We start from the raw sequence: 18569 nt of genomic DNA on the forward strand, positions 1-18569 counted from the left end.
GCGCCCGATAGGCAGCTTACTGTGACCCTCTCCTTGTTCAGCCTGGTGAGTGGGACGTCAGTGTGTCCGACTATGGAGTCACCTATGACAAGTATGTTTGTTGTTGCATTTGGCCTTAAGGGCTGTGACTGCTTTGCACACTGATTTTGTGGTTTATGTGTTGCTTGTGGGGTGTCTTGAGGTAGCAGTTGTTTGGGTGTCTGCTTTGGAGGCCTCTGCTGTTTAGGTAAATTTTACTCAGAGCCTCCAGTATGTCTTTGTGTGTTTATGTGTTTGATTCAGTGGTGTGGTAGCATTATGTGAGGCTGGTTTTGTGGTGTGTGTAGTTGCCTTCTCCTCCTGTCTGGTCTTGCCAGTCCTGAGTTGAGAGAGCTCAGCCTCCAGTTTGGCTAAGTAGCTGCATCTCTTGCAAGTATTTGTGTTATGTGGGAGGAGGAGAGGGTTATCTGTGTACATGAGGCAGTTATAACATTGCCTCAAGATTCCCAGATTCACCAGCTGGACCGGAGAGGAGATTGACAACTGACCTTTGGACATGCTAGAATAATATTGGGAATTCCTTAATAATTGAAAACAAGGGCTAGTGGGGAGTGAGGGTGTAGTGCTTTTAATTTTTAGTGCTGACTTATATAATTGCTTTAGTGAGCAAGTGTCAGGTAACTTGAGTGCAATGTGTTACAAGTAACTAAATGCAAAAACGACAAACAGTAACTTTCTTTCAAGTGAAACAAGGAAATAAGTACAGTAAGCAATGCAGATATCACTAGTGATCCACAGAAGCGCTGAGAAGCCGCGTATTAGGTGGAATTAGCGTTCCAGGAAATAACAAGCAAACAAACAACAAGCATATAAACAAAGCTAGATTCAGCAGGCCTGGATCTAGTCTATGCTACAGCAAACAAGGTGTACCAATTTCAGTAAGATACAGTTCAAATATTCAGGCACTATAAACCTTTAACCAGAAATTCCCAGCTCAGAAGGGCAGAGTCCAGCCTCTTCTCCCACAAGAGTGCAGACCACGAACCTTCTTAATGTAAAATAACTGGCCTGAAGCCCAAGTGCTTAAACCAGAACTAATACACTTGGACACTGGGCTCTCAATTAGCAGTTCCCAACTTAGAAGGATGAAAGCTACCTGTCCTGCCACCACAGTGCTTGCCACAAACCTTCCTAATGTAAAACAACTGGTCTGAAGCCCAAGTGCTTAATCCAAAAGACTTTGAATGATAGCTACACTTTAATCAAGTTACAACCAAGCAGTAATAAATACAATTGAATACTTTAGAGAATGTCTGGATTAGTGCTAAAGTTACACAAACAAAGCTAGATCCAGCAGGCCCGAATCCAGTCTATGCCACAGCAAACAAGGCGCACCAACTTCAGTAAGAAGCAGTTCAGATATGCATGCACTATAAGCCTTTAACCAGAAATTCCCAGCTCAGAAGGGCAGAGTCCAGCCTCTCCTCCCACAAGAGAGCAGACCACGAACCCTCTTAATATAAAATAACTGGCCTGAAAGCCCAAGTGCTTAAACCAGAATTGATACACTTTTAGAATAACAGACACTGAGCCCTCAATCAGCAGTTCCCAACCTAGAAGGATGTAAGCTACCTGTTCTGCCACAACAGTGCAGACCACAAACCCTCTCAGTGCAAAACAACTGGTCTGAAGCCCAAGTGTTTAAACCAAAAGGCTTAGAATGAGTTACACCAAGCAGTAATAAATACAATTGAGTATTTTTAAGATGATGCAAAAGTAAAATGAAGTAGGTAGAAACACAAGTACAGTAAAAGCAGATGATTTTTTTTTTTTTTTTTTTTTTTTTTAATCTGAACAAGTGCTGAGATCAAAGAAACAGATTTGAGTGCTGAAACTAAAAAACTGGCTAGTTATAAGAAAAAAAAACAAGCTAGAAGGCTTCCCTCAAACACAGAAGGGCTTGGGGGCTCAGAAGCCTACAAATAGTCTATACCACTTAACAGGAAAGGCAGGAAATAAGCTTATTTTTTTTTTGTCTGTTTCCCAGATGTTCTCTTTGTACACAGTAGGAGTGCCTGAAATCAAAATATGATCTCACTGCACTCAGTTGACTGAGCAAATGAGATGGGCCCAGAGGCAGGCTGAGGGGCGGGCAGTTTCAAGGCCACTAAGATTAACACCAAAACAAAAACAGGGAGGGTGGGTGGGAATAACTGAAGAGCAGTGTTACAAATGCCAGTTCAGTTAAATATTCCTTCAACACAGTTTAAATCAAATTAAATACTGTATTTTTTTTTTAAAAAGTGCAGATAAAGGCACTTAAATTCTCTTATACGTCCAGTTGAATATAACCAAGTTCTTAGCTGGCCAAAGCTGAGGTTTTTAAGCAGAAAATATTTCACACTGTACCACTTAAATAGGCAAGGACAGGAAATCAAAGAATGTGGCTACCCCCACACCTGTAATTACTAGCAAATAACAAAATTCAGCAAACACTAACTTCAGTTCAAGTTACTGAAGAGCAGAGTTAAAACTGCCAGTTCAGTTAAATATTCCTTCAACACAGTTTAAATCAAATTAAATACTGTATTTTTTTAAAAAAAGTGCAGATAAAGGCACTTAAATTCTCTTATACGTCCAGTTGAATATAACCAAGTTCTTAGCCGGCCAAAGCTGAGGTTTTTAAGCAGAAAATATTTCACACTGTACCACTTAAATAGGCAAGGACAGGAAATCAAAGAATGTGGCTACCCCACACCTGTAATTACTAGCAAATAACAAAATTCAGCAAACACTAACTTCAGTTCAAGTTACTGAAGAGCAGAGTTAAAACTGCCAGTTCAGTTAAATATTCCTTCAACACAGTTTAAATCAAATTAAATACTGTATTTTTTTTAAAAAGTGCAGATAAAGGTACTTAAATTCTCTTATACGTCCAGTTGAATATAACCAAGTTCTTTGCTGGCCAAAGCTGAGGTTTTTAAGCAGAAAATATTTCACACTGTACCACTTAAATAGGCAAGGACAGGAAATCAAAGAATGTGGCTACCCCCACACTTGTAATTACTAGCAAATAACAAAATTCATCAAACACTAACTTCAGTTCAAGTTACTGAAGAGCAGAGTTAAAACTGCCAGTTCAGTTAAATATTCCTTCAACACAGTTTAAATCAAATTAAATACTGTATTTTTTTTAAAAAGTGCAGATAAAGGTACTTAAATTCTCTTATACGTCCAGTTGAATATAACCAAGTTCTTAGCCAGCCAAAGCTGAGGTTTTAAGCAGAAAATATTTCACACTGTACCACTTAAATAGGCAAGGACAGGAAATCAAAGAATGTGGCTACCCCCACACCTGTAATTACTAGCAAATAACAAAATTCAGCAAACACTAACTTCAGTTCAAGTTACTGAAGAGCAGAGTTAAAACTGCCAGTTCAGTTAAATATTCCTTCAACACAGTTTAAATCAAATTAAATACTGTATTTTTTTTTAAAAAGTGCAGATAAAGGTACTTAAATTCTCTTATACGTCCAGTTGAATATAACCAAGTTCTTAGCCGGCCAAAGCTGAGGTTTTTAAGCAGAAAATATTTAACACTGTACCATTTAAATAGGCAAGGACAGGAAATCAAAGAATGTGGCTACCCCACACTTGTAATTACTAGCAAATAACAAAATTCAGCAAACACTAACTTCAGTTCAAGTTACTGAAGAGCAGAGTTAAAACTGCCAGTTCAGTTAAATATTCCTTCAACACAGTTTAAATCAAATTAAATACTGTATTTTTTTTTTAAAAAGTGCAGATAAAGGTACTTAAATTCTCTTATACGTCCAGTTGAATATAACCAAGTTCTTAGCCGGCCAAAGCTGAGGTTTTTAAGCAGAAAATATTTCACACTGTACCACTTAAATAGGCAAGGACAGGAAATCAAAGAATGTGGCTACCCCACACCTGTAATTACTAGCAAATAACAAAATTCAGCAAACACTAACTTCAGTTCAAGTTACTGAAGAGCAGAGTTAAAACTGCCAGTTCAGTTAAATATTCCTTCAACACAGTTTAAATCAAATTAAATACTGTATTTTTTTTTAAAAAGTGCAGATAAAGGTACTTAAATTCTCTTATACGTCCAGTTGAATATAACCAAGTTCTTAGCCGGCCAAAGCTGAGGCTTTTAAGCAGAAAATATTTAACACTGTACCATTTAAATAGGCAAGGACAGGAAATCAAAGAATGTGGCTACCCCCACACTTGTAATTACTAGCAAATAACAAAATTCAGCAAACACTAACTTCAGTTCAAGTTACTGAAGAGCAGAGTTAAAACTGCCAGTTCAGTTAAATATTCCTTCAACACAGTTTAAATCAAATTAAATACTGTATTTTTTTTTTTTAAAAAGTGCAGATAAAGGTACTTAAATTCTCTTATACGTCCAGTTGAATATAACCAAGTTCTTAGCTGGCCAAAGCTGAGGTTTTTAAGCAGAAAATATTTCACACTGTACCACTTAAATAGGCAAGGACAGGAAATCAAAGAATGTGGCTACCCCCACACCTGTAATTACTAGCAAATAACAAAATTCAGCAAACACTAACTTCAGTTCAAGTTACTGAAGAGCAGAGTTAAAACTGCCAGTTCAGTTAAATATTCCTTCAACACAGTTTAAATCAAATTAAATACTGTATTTTTTTTAAAAGTGCAGATAAAGGTACTTAAATTCTCTTATACGTCCAGTTGAATATAACCAAGTTCTTAGCCGGCCAAAGCTGAGGTTTTTAAGCAGAAAATATTTCACACTGTACCACTTAAATAGGCAAGGACAGGAAATCAAAGAATGTAGCTACCCCCACACTTGTAATTACTAGCAAATAACAAAATTCAGCAAACACTAACTTCAGTTCAAGTTACTGAAGAGCAGAGTTAAAACTGCCAGTTCAGTTAAATATTCCTTCAACACAGTTTAAATCAAATTAAATACTGTATTTTTTTTAAAAAGTGCAGATAAAGGTACTTAAATTCTCTTATACGTCCAGTTGAATATAACCAAGTTCTTAGCCGGCCAAAGCTGAGGTTTTTAAGCAGAAAATATTTCACACTGTACCACTTAAATAGGCAAGGACAGGAAATCAAAGAATGTGGCTACCCCCACACCTGTAATTACTAGCAAATAACAAAATTCAGCAAACACTAACTTCAGTTCAAGTTACTGAAGAGCAGAGTTAAAACTGCCAGTTCAGTTAATATTCCTTCAACACAGTTTAAATCAAATTAAATACTGTATTTTTTTTTTAAAAAAAGTGCAGATAAAGGTACTTAAATTCTCTTATACGTCCAGTTGAATATAACCAAGTTCTTAGCCGGCCAAAGCTGAGGTTTTTAAGCAGAAAATATTTCTGCTGTAGAGGTATTATATATCGATATATATATATATATATATATATATATATATATATATATATATATATATATATGTATATATATATATCTATATCTATATATATATATATATATATATATATATATATATATATATATATATATATATATATATATATATATATATGGATTTATGTTGATCCATCGAAAATACATTTCATCGAAACATACAAAATCAAACTCACTTTCACAAAAAAGAAAAAAAAAAGCAACACGCCAAAATAAATAAAAAAATAAAACAGTGCTCACGTTTATGCAGGGGGCAAGCCCCCTACTTTACTATTCTCACTCCAAGATCGCACTATTGCACTACAGTGGGGAAAAGAGAATATTCCCTTATCCTGGCTGTACCGTGATCTAAGCAACAGTTTGCTTAGTTGTACAATCAACAGTACAGTTTCAACAGTACGGTTGATATACAACTAAATCTACATGCAAACAACTGTTTGCTTAGCACCTTTCAGCGAAAGTGCATTTTCGACAAAATGCTATTTTGCAAAAGTGAGTTTGATCATGTATGTATTGATGAAACATACTTTCAATCATAATACCAGGACCCATATATATATATATATATATATATATATATATATATATATATATAAATGAAGATGAAAATGAAAATGAAAATGAAGAACAAAACCTCGGACTCTCCATGTTACATGAAATAATTTATTAGAAGAAAAGACAAACGGTGAGCACTTTCGCGTATTCTCTTACGCTTCTTCAGACAATGTACAACTGAAAACAGTCAGAATATTTATAGGGAGGCATAGCTTAATGAATGTAGTTAATGATTAATTAATTAGCTGATAATTCAATTAAAATGGTCATTTTTCTGTAAAGAATTTAAAGCAACACAACAATAAGAACACTGAATGTAATAAAACATACATTAAAATGGTCATTTTCTGTAAAGGTTTTTTTAAAGCAGCACAACAATAAGAACATTGAATGTAGTGGAGCATACATAATTTTATGTCCATTTAAATTTATCTGAAATTCACTTAGATATATATCATCATCAAATATAACGTAATATACGATATATGATCCGTCTTTATTCATACCCTTTCTTAAATCAAAATCTGTCGGGTAATAATTATTATATGTATTATAAATATTATAGATATAAATATTATAGATGTATAAATATTCAGATATTTAAGCATTTGAAAATGCATTTTAACAATAATTATACATAAAGTAAAATAGATGGATGAATAAATAAGTAAATGAAAAATATAAATATAAATAGATATATAAATAAAGTAATAATAAATGGACCAATAAATTTTGATGTCAAAAGATTTAAAACGGCATTCTTAAATAGACATGCTTACTAATTTTGTATATCATATAATATGAAATCAAATACTATAGTAAATATGGATATAAACATTTCATGACCAACATATAAAATATTATTATAAAATCATAGTTCATGATTCTGAAATTACCCTAAGCGATGAATTAATAATAAACTATTATTTAAATGAGTTAGTCAAATAGTTAATAGATATATTATAACTTATTTAAAAAACACATTTTGATAGAACACTAGAAAATAAAAATAAAAATATAAATATACATATAGGCATCAGTGTGCAAATATAAGAGTAAATATATGTATAGATAAATAGTCATATGGTTTGTAGACCTTAGTGACATTAGAGTGAAAAATATATGTTTCAAAGATGTTTAAAAAAACTGCATTTGTTATAATATCGTCAATAATTCATAGACCAATGTGAACATTAAAATATCAATGAAATAGATAAGTAAGTGAATATATAAATAAATAAATAAATAAATAATGTTTCATACATTGGATGTAATTAATAGAATTATTTAAAAAAAATATTTAAAAAATGCTGTATGTCACAAAAAATATATAATGTGATATATCACAAAAATGAAACATAGGCAATGTAATTATCTCTGATTATTTAGAAAAGATCTTATTGTAATATAATTGTTTAGTCCTGGAGGATAGTGGCCTCTGAGTCTGAGGATCCATTTCAACTCATTTAGTTCAATCAAATTTATATGATCACCACCTCTAGCATTAACTTCCACTATTTGTAATACTCTAAAAACAAAAGAGTGTGAGGGGTTAGATATAATATGTTTAGCTAGGGCGTTTAACTCATTCTTCTTTTTGATATCGTATAGGTGATTATATATTCTATTTCTCAATTTCCTTTTAGTAAGCCCTATATAAAATACAGGGCAGCATTCACAAGTGGCCAGATAAATTAGGCCTGAAGTATCACAATTAGCCCTAAATCTTGGTTTGAAGACATAATTAAATATATATATATATATATATATATATATATATATATATATATATATATGTATATATATACACACACACACTGTGTGTATATATATATATATATATATATATATATATAAATATATATATATATATATATATATATATATATATATATATATACACACACACACACACACACACACACACAACATTTGTAAATATATATCCAAATGCCAGCTGACCATGAATCAATCAAATAAAAACAAAGAAAACATAACAAAGTCATCCTTGGGAGCACATTGTTTAATAAAAACAAAACAAATAAAATAAAATTCACATAAAATTCATCTAAGTACTTTTGTCCAATAAAGCATACTATCAGACTTTATCAGACTATCTCCTTTGATACAAATCACACTATTAAAAAAAATCACTGTCATTACATGACTTAAATCTACAAAACATACAATTCAATGTTGTAATAGTCTTAATTAAAAAAAAAAAAGCAAGACGTTGACATTTTCATTTAATACAGGTGTGGAGAAAGAACTACATCTATACTACCAAATAATTTTGTGTCTATCTAAGACAGCTTCATCCCCCACCAAAAAAATGAATTTTCTGTAACCCAACCCAACCCAAATTAAATGAAAATATCAACATGGTTAAGATAATAATTTACTTATCCTGCCAATGATTCCCTATGATGAAGTCTGCTCACTAAGTTTCTTATCAGCAAATTGAAATCAAAGAGTAGAAACCACATCCAGTGAGTACTGATCAAATAATTGGCTAGCTGTAGAGGTATTACCACATGTCTGAGGGGATGTACGGCCCTTGCTTTTAGAGTCTGTGTCTCACAACACCTGACTGTGTATGGTAATCTGGTTCATATACAAACTACTTGCAAGAAATACATCTGCATCAGTAACCTGGAATCCATGCTGTTTCACGCCACAGTCAATATTGCTGACAAAGAGGAGATTGCCAGCACTAACACCACACCATGCACATCACATAGCCAAGCACACACAGACCACCCTATGCAGAGGTCCTGACTCATAAATAAAAACTTACCTAAACAGCAGAGATCTCCAAAACACACTCACAATCATTCCACACACAACACCAATCACATCACACACAGCAGACAAAACATCAGTGACTCACAAACAAAGCCCATAAGGCATAACAATAAACCAACACAGCCCATAAGGCATAACAATAAACCAAACATACTAGTCATTGGTGATTCAGTTGTGAAACACACTGTTGTTCCCCTCACCAGGCTCAACATGGAGAAAGTCACGGTCAGTTGTCTGTCAGGTGCCAGAATGCGCCACATCATGCATGCACTTAAGTCTCTCCACAACAGGTATAAGTATGACTCTGTCATTGCCATGTTGGTGTAAATGACTTGAGACTTACCTTCCTGGACTATATGAAGAGATACATGACTGAGCTCTCAGAGTATGTGCCCCAGGCAGGTATGACCCTAGCCCTAAAGGTATCCTATCATCACCAAGAATGATACCACAATATCAACAAAAAATATTTGACTTCAACAATTGGCTTAGTTTCTGGTGTCATTCCAAGGGGATCCAGCATCTGTCTGCTTGGGATGACATGGTTGACAGGCCTCAATGCTTTGCCAGAGATGGTGTCCACCTGTCACCCCTGGGATTCCGGATCCTGGCCAAGGCTTTTGTCTCCCCCATTCTGGCTTTTTAGACAATGACTCAAAGATAAATCTTCCAACATAAAAGATCTGTCAAAAAACAAACTGAAGGTCATGCTGCCTAACGCTAGGAGCCTTAACCTGAAAATGCACTCACAGGAGTCTCTTCTTGTACTGGAAGATGCCATCTGTGCGGTCATGGAAAATTGGTTTAGGGCTGTGGAGAGCACCCCTGCCTTACCAGGCTATACCTCATTCTCCACATTCTGACTCAAAAATGGATGGTGGAGTCTCCATCTTCATTAAGGGTAGGCACAACTCCAGAGTGATTTGACAGCATGATGCACTGGAACTACTCCAGGTACAACTGACAGTTGGTAAGACACCCATCCAAGTTATAGCCTTCTATAGACACCCCTCCATGATTCAGGACACCCACTCCTTCTCCTACCTAGACCTACTTGACTTCATCAAGGTACCTCCTAACACCCTGATCCTTGGTGACTTCAACTACCCCGCCATTGACTGGGTGAACTATTTTTGCACTAACGTACTCATGCAATGATTCCTTGACTTCATCAGTTCTAACTCACTAGACCAGCTCATCTCATTCCCCACAAGAGGGGATAACATACTGGATCAGATCATCGATTTTTCTCATTCGAAGTTTCTATCCCACCCAAACTCCCCAGCCATAACTAGACTAAAAATCTTCTCAAAAGCTGACTATAGCCTCCAAAGGGATGGTATCTTTAGCTTCACACCACCACCCCCCCTCAGAGGATGGAGACAGCTATTCTGAACATTATGCCAATGCACTATACAAGCACCTGTACAACTGCACAGACTCAGCAATACCCACCAGAACTAAAACCTGCTCCTCATCAAAACACAAACTGGCCTGGTGGACATCCTCTATCAACATGCTTTACAATGAAAGGAAGAAACTGTTGTCCAAGGGTAAAAAGGAACAAATTCCAAATTGGAAAAACTCCCTCCTTAGCCTCAACAAGCAAATTAGATCACTAGTGAAAACCTCCAAAGCCAACTTTGAATTGAAACTAGCCTTCAAAATAAAGAAAAACCACAAAGCTTTCTTCAGTTACATCAGGAACCTCCATGGTAAAGCCCAGTTTTTTCCAAATTATTACTTAACAAAATCACTTACCCTGATCCTGTTGTCTTAGCCAACCTGCTAGCAGACATGTTCAATGCAAACTTAACTACCCTGTCCCCCCGCAAAGGCCTGATATTTGTCCCCACCTCACATCTCCATAGAGAAAGTGTTAAAGGCCCTATCCAAGGCAAAGAACACAGCTTCCATGGGACCTGATAGTATCGCAGGCTGTATTCTGCACCATCTCCAGCAAGAACTAGCTTCGCCATTGAGCACCCTATTCAACCACAGCCTAAGTACAGACTTCATTCCAGCAGAGTGGAGAACTGCCATTGCCATCCCTTTGCACAAAGGTAGTGCCACTACTGACCCTGGAAACTATCACCCCATTAGCATGACACGTCTGATCAGTAAACCATGAAGCTTATTATTATGGAACTCATAAACAAGCATATAGGTAATCTCCAAGCACTTGCCCCCACCCAGTTCAGATTTATCAAGGGCAGATCTTGCCTTTTGAACCTGGTTGAGTATGAGACTGTGACCAAGGCCCTAGATGAGGAAAAGGCAGTAGATACAGCTTACCTTGACTTAATTAAGGCCTTTGACACAATCCCCCACTGAGGTATCATCATAAAGCTAACACCAACTTGGCATAAATCCCTATCTCATCAGGTGAGTGGCTCACCGATAGGACCCTCAAGGTCAAAATAGGCACCTCCATCTTCAACAGCAGACCTGTCACTAGTATTGTTCCCTGGGGCCCCTGCTGTTTGCCATCTACTTCTCAGAGGACCAGACAAAGACGAAAGGCCTGTGGCTGACCAAGTTTGAGGACAACTGTAAGATGAGTGCTGTCATTGACTCCCCAAATGATGTTAACATACTGCAAGAGGGTCTCACAGCAACAAATGACTGGTGCCAAAGTAATGGCCTTAAGCTAAATGCAAAACAAATGTATTATCATACCTTTCGGCAAAATCATATCCCCTATTGATTACCACATCAATGGCAATCCCCTAAGCACGCAACCTGTGGTGAGAGACCTGGGTACTCAGGTTGACAACAATCTCACATTCGACCATCATGTAACAGCAGTGGTCAGAAAAGACTTTTACTTGGTTGATCTCATAAGTAAAGGGATTGCACCAGAAAAAAAGTAGGTTATTACCTTGCTGTACTCCTCCCTTATTGAGTATAACTCGTCATTTGGTATGTACCTCTTCAAACATCTGCACCAACTGGATAGGCCACTGAAATACCTCACAAAAAGAATCCATGGCCTACAACACCTGTCCTATGAGGACAGGCTCAGATCACTATCACTCTACTTGGTATCATACAGCTTGCTCAGAGGTGATCTGTGTCTCGCCTACAAGGCAATCTTGGACTCTGCCCTATTAGAGATGCTCCATATCTGTAAGTCTGACTCCTTGCATATTACCCACTCAATAGGCCTAAATCTAATATGTAACATCAACAAAATCTGATAGAGAGATAGGTGTGTCTCCCAGAGGCTGCCCTGTGTCTGGAATAGACTTCCCATATACATCAAAAAGGGTACCTCACTGACCTTCTTCAAGCGTAACCTTGATGGGTGGATGGGAAACCACAAATTTGTCCCAGGGGTCCCACCTGTGTCCCTCACTGACAGGGGTGACAGGTGCTGACTGAGGTCTCTTTTTTGGGTATAAACTCTTGGCCAGGCTTGTAATGGCCCCAGGGCCATTAGCCTAATAACCTCCAATGATCCTATGATCTATCATACTTTATTGCTTAACCATAAAAGTTCTGGCATTTAAACACAATAATGTTTTGCAACTATAATAGTAAGTCAGAACTTCATTTTTTAAACTAATATTGCTGACTTTTTTGTTATGATGTATATTATTTCACACTTATATAGCAGTAAGAACTTTCACTTGTTAGTTTACTATTGTTGCATTTTTAAAACACCTTTATTAATGTATCACTTAAAACATAGGCACACATGTATTAATTAAAAAGAAATCAAACCATATTAACATTTTTTTAATTTTATTGTTGCCTTTTTAAACATAATCTTAATTTATATTATGTTTTTTTTAGACAGTCCATTGCAAATACTTATATTTTTAATAAGGTTTTGTTGTGTTATTTATCTATAGGAAAACATGAAACATTTTCTGACATTTTGGATTTTACTTTTGTTTTTCAGACACTAAGAGTGAGAGCTCTTGGATTTCCTTTGACATTTTAAAAATGATGGGCCGATTCATCTTACAGGCCAGTGTTTCAACTTTGCAGGATCTGGTTAAAAACTCAAGCAATCCAGTAAGTATTCCTGGTTTTGCAAGATATGTAATTCTCACTATTAGACCTTAATTTGTGATGTCACTCATAAATCTACTGCTGTGCTAAGTTGAGTGGAAGAAGCTACAATATTCTTAATATCTCATCTTTGTAAATTCCATGCTAAGTCAGACTGTTAACTTTTATATCACAAAAGTGATTCCTACTGCGGTTGTATTACAGCAAATTAAGCTAATAAAGCAAAGTCTGGCATATCTAATGTGACCATGACAGTTACATGTGCGTTTGTATTCTCATGTATTCTTTAAACAATCTTCTAAGTACAAAAGAAAATATTTGCCAAAATCAGTCAAAAGACAGCTCTCACCAAAAGTAAAAGTTCGTATTAATAAATATATCAAAAAATCAAAAATGGTTTTGTGTTGCCAGATATTTTATACTGCAGAGTTCATATGTCTGTAAAAACAAGTACTATATATTCAAAGATCAATTTTACCATTGCATTTAATTTAATTTTTTATTTGTTTTATTTATTCATTTATTAAATTTGGTAATGTTAAAATGAGACTGGAAGCTTTAAGTGATACTGCTGTAGGTGGCTTGTCTTTCCTAGGTCACTCCATAACCAAGATCTAGATCAAAGTCGTAAAGGTGTTAATTTTTCAAAAAAATTTGTAGAACATTACATAAAATTATTTAGGATAGGTGCCTGACTCAAACTGGCAGAAAGGCAAAAAGTTAGGAAATAGATAACTTGTAGGAGACAGTCTTCATTGAGCAGCAATCGGTCAGGTCTGAGGCTAAGCAAAATGAGAAGGGTAGAGGGTGCAAATGTGGAAACCCTTTTGATAGATGCAAAATGTACTTACCAACATCAACCCCCCTTTTTTGCATTTTGTAATAGGGGTCAGGGTGTCATATCAAAATTAATTATGACCTACAGTCAGTGCTCACACCTCCATCTGGCAAGCTCATCAGTATACAAAAGACAGACCACGTGGTTTCAGCTGATAAATGTGAAGCTAAGTTGAAAGAGGTTATGGGCACTCATATGGGTAGAACTGAGGAGCTGCAAATGAAAATTAGATCTGAGAAAATGACAATTAGATATTAGGGGAACTTATTATTATTGGAATTCCAGAGAAGGAGGGAAGGATCGGGTCATGTCACCTAACTTCTAGATAAATTGATTGAATGTTTTTGGGTCTATGTGACTCTGATTTGAGTGGAAAGGTCTCACTGAATTTATATAGGGGAGAGAAACAAAACAACCAAGACACATTTTAGTATGCTATGAAAAACATCAAATAAAAGAAAAATTTTATCTTTGTTATGGAGGCAGAGGAAGCTCTCTAAGGTGAAAATATCAAAAATATTTTAAAAATGTAAAGGCTTTTACAATTTTTAATTGGAATTGTTTTCATAACTAACCTATTCATGCACAACAACATTTAGGAAAGATGTTCCCAAACATAGGTGATGCATGTTGGTGATGTGGAAAGGAGTTGCAGATGTAGGAGAGTGCATACGTCATCATTTTTTTAAACAGTTAATATCAATTTTTTTTTCTAAATGCAGATTTCATATGATAAAATATTTATGTGTAGAACTATAAAAGTAACTAACTGATGTGTAGCTTAGAAAGTGATAAGAATGTGGGAATGAAAAGAAAAATCATTAAAGACTGCTGTTGTTTTGTTAATGAAGGGACGGAAAGAAGAAACAACAGTGCAAAAACGAAGAATGTTGCAGTACGAAGGGGTCAGGAGGGAAGTGGATATAAGTAGAAAGACTAGACTGGGATGCTTTGCTGATCTTCTGCAATAAATATTTTTGTAGTAGAAGTACTGTCAAAACAAAGCACCTGTAATAAACGTATGCCTATATGGCTAAACTATATTTCTTAGTTTACCTGTTTGAGTGTTTCAGTTTATCTGTTTCTGTATATAATTTATCTATTTATTTGTACCTACACAGTCTGAGTGGGTAAGGGCTATTTTCAATGGAGGCCCAGGGAGAAAAGCTCCAATAAGTGGCAAATACATTTACAATTTCAATACATAAGATAAACAAGCTATTTTACAAATATGAAACCTTGTAGTATACAGAAACACATTTTCAGTAGTAACAATACTAGAAGTACATTTCATTAAATAAAAACTATCCTTCACAGCCATTAAGCAGATCTTTGACAGCCATTCAGCAGATTTGTGCATCTCAGTTTACATTGTACAAAGTGTATTATATCAGAGATAGATGTATGCATAACAATCATAGAGACTGGCTATTCATCATAAAAGGACAGGGGTTAGAGGAAAATTGACATAATTATTTCATTTTATAAACAGGTTATTGTAGTTCTTGTTTTTGTTAGTTTTTAACTGTTTTCATTATTGGATGCAGCAAAGTTTGTTTGAAAATGAGATTGAACAATTTTCCACCAGTAGTCTAACAATAAATACAAAATCAAAATCAGCAAGTTAAAGTGATCTTTAATAAAATTTGGTGCTGAGGAAAGGAGGATATTATGAAAATGGGAATAATAGAATAACAGAATGTATGGTTAGTATAGTATAAAAATCAGAGGGTGTTGGCCCCTGAAAATTCCACATTTTAGGCAAGGCCTATCCAGCCTGGGGGGCGTGTTATGATCCAAAACTTTTGGCAAAGTATATGTAAAAAACTCTTCTTAGTTGTAACTCTACACTGAAACATACACCTTACTAGCTTAAAACACATCTTCTCAGACTTTATCACAGTGAGCTGCTCTTAAATCATAGAACATGGCAGTGAACCTTCCCTGCAGATTAGAAGAATGCATTTGACCTCACTATTTGAAAAAATAAAAACATATCCCACACCTTATAAACCCCCTAGCATACAGATTCATGAAATGGCAAAGACTGGGTTTATTACATTTAACTTTATTATTATTTTGCAATAAACTGGATGTGTGTATTGCCTTTATCCTGATTCCACATAAAAAAATGTTACCTGTTCTAACATGTTCAGACATCCATGCTACCCTGTGAAGGGCATTGGCCTCCCCATGAAGGATGCAGACAGTGGCTTAGAAAAGACAAAACATAATAAACCAACATTTTTAATGTTGTAGCTGAATTTTAAATATTTAAATAGAAACATTTTATACTAGTGTGTGTATCATTTTTTCCGCCTAGCGGACTGCTCCTGCCCCAAGGTATCTGCCCAGTAAATCTCCACCGCGTGGTCATCAAGAACTAGCCCCATAGTTTTAAAGTGAAATAAGAGGAATTTCCACCGCAAGACTGCACAGGCAGATACTGACGACCTGAACAAGTGCAACGACTTCCCCGGAACAAGGTATCTGCCCAGTAAATCTCCACCGCGTGGCCATCAAGAACTAGCCCCATAGTTTTAAAGTGAAATAAGAGGAATTTCCACCGCAAGACTGCACAGGCAGATACTGACGACCTGAACAAGTGCAACGACTTCCCCGGAACAAGGTCAATAACTAACTTTTTAACTAAAAGGACCTTGTAACAGTTTACCTTAAAATAGCATACCAGGCAGTTGAGACATATAATATCTACTCAGCCTACTGTCTACGGTAGCTAAACGACATCAGGAATTTACCCCTAAAGTCTGCTACTAAATTTAGCACAAAAGTGTAGCCATAGCGTGGACTTCAGTTCCACCTCAAACAACTTTGCTACCTACAAGCAGGTCGAGCAGCCATTGTTAAAGGCTTTTTTCACTCACCTGCTTTACTAATCTTGAGAAATAGTAAATTTCTGTTGAGTGGTGTATGGTGAGTTAACCCCTCCCTCTCTCGGAGTTTTAAATACCCTGCTAGTTTAAATCAAAGATACTAGTGTGTGTATCATTTTTTCCGCCTAGCGGACTGCTCCTCCAAGGTATGCAACATTGTATATATTTACTTATTTAATACTTTACTATCTATGTATCTGCAGATAAATGCCTGTACTTTCACTGTTATCAACTGTTTTTGAAGTACTGTGCTCTTTTTATGTTACACAGACTGCCGATAATTGCTAGTTATTTACCTGCTAACAACTGTGTTTGAAGCATCGTGCTCAACTAATGATTCTCGGACTTGCACGATCAAACTTATCAGTATGGTACAGTGTTAGGCGTGTTAAACTGCACTAAGTAAACCGTTGTTTTGCTACAATCTCATAGTAGATAAAGGCTATATTGTTGTGTCGCTAAACTCTGAAAGCTACAACTAAAACTTGCTCACACTGTAGAACCGCTGATGACTTGGGAGTGACGCCAATCCCAGTCGGCGAACTCAGAATCATACTACGGTTCCAGTGAGCTTGGCAAACACACCGATAGACTAATTTAAGTATTCACAAAGAATGTATGTTGTTTATAACTGTATCCTGTAATTGCATCATTGTAATCTACTGCTTAGCTTTGTTAGCTTTGTTAGATTTGTTCTCTGAGGGTATGTGCCAGAAACTACAGCTAGAATTGCTTTGAAACAGTCCATAAGCCTGTTTCCATCTATATTCACTACATTGTGTTTACTCTATCTCTCCCCAGGTATCTGTGGTCATCAAGAACTAGCCCCATAGTTTTAAAGTGAAATAAGAGGAATTTCCACGGCAGATACTGACGACCTGAACAAGTGCCGGAACAAGGTCAATAACTAACTTTTTAACTAAAAGGACCTTGTAACAGTTTACCTTAAAATAGCATACCAGGCAGTTGAGACATATAACATCTACTCAGCCTACTGTCTACGGTAGCTAAACGACATCAGGAATTTACCCCTAAAGTCTGCTACTAAATTTAGCACAAAAGTGTAGCCATAGCGTGGACTTCAGTTCCACCTCAAACAACTTTGCTACCTACAAGCAGGTCGAGCAGCCATTATTAAAGGCTTTTTTCACTCACCTGCTTTACTAATCTTGAGAAATAGTAAATTTCTGTTGAGTGGTGTATGGTGAGTTAACCCCTCCCTCTCTCTTTAAATACCCCTGCTAGTTTCCGCCAAAATCAAAGATACTAGTGTGTGTATCATTTTTTCCGCCTAGCGGACTGCTCCTGCCCCAAGGTATGCAACATTGTATATATTTACTTATTTAATACTTTACTATCTATGTATCTGCAGATAAATGCCTGTACTTTCACTGTTATCAACTGTTTTTGAAGTACTGTGCTCTTTTTATGTTACACAGACTGCCGATAATTGCTAGTTATTTACCTGCTAACAACTGTGTTTGAAGCATCGTGCTCAACTAATGATTCTCGGACTTGCACGATCAAACTTATCAGTATGGTACAGTGTTAGGCGTGTTAAACTGCACTAAGTAAACCGTTGTTTTGCTACAATCTCATAGTAGATAAAGGCTATATTGTTGTGTCGCTAAACTCTGAAAGCTACAACTAAAACTTGCTCACACTGTAGAACCGCTGATGACTTGGGAGTGACGCCAATCCCAGTCGGCGAACTCAGAATCATACTACGGTTCCAGTGAGCTTGGCAAACACACCGATAGACTAATTTAAATTCACAAAGAATGTATGTTGTTTATAACTGTATCCTGTAATTGCATCATTGTAATCTACTGCTTAGCTTTGTTAGCTTTGTTAGATTTGTTCTCTGAGGGAATGTGCCAGAAACTACAGCTAGAATTGCTTTGAAACAGTCCATAAGCCTGTTTCCATCTATATTCACTACATTAAAGCACGTGTGTTTACTCTATCTCTCCCCAGGTATCTGCCCAGTAAATCTCCACCGCGTGGTCATCAAGAACTAGCCCCATAGT

At 36.0% G+C, this 18569-nt stretch overlaps 1 protein-coding gene across 2 annotated transcripts in view; it reads left to right on the forward strand.

Moving 5' to 3' along the window:
* The window catches only part of LOC122813973 (otoancorin-like), a 656691-nt gene that overhangs the window by 117623 nt on the left and 520499 nt on the right, over window positions 1-18569 (forward strand). For both annotated transcript variants that reach the window (XM_044086530.1, XM_044086531.1), the window contains exon 6: window positions 12695-12810. In XM_044086530.1, coding sequence (XP_043942465.1) covers window positions 12695-12810 — 116 coding nt within the window. The remainder of the gene's footprint in view (window positions 1-12694; window positions 12811-18569) is intronic.

Source organism: Protopterus annectens, chromosome 10.part0 (assembly GCF_019279795.1).
Source record: "Protopterus annectens isolate FY-2018-M chromosome 10.part0, PAN1.0, whole genome shotgun sequence".
Lineage (NCBI taxonomy): Eukaryota > Metazoa > Chordata > Ceratodontiformes > Protopteridae > Protopterus > Protopterus annectens.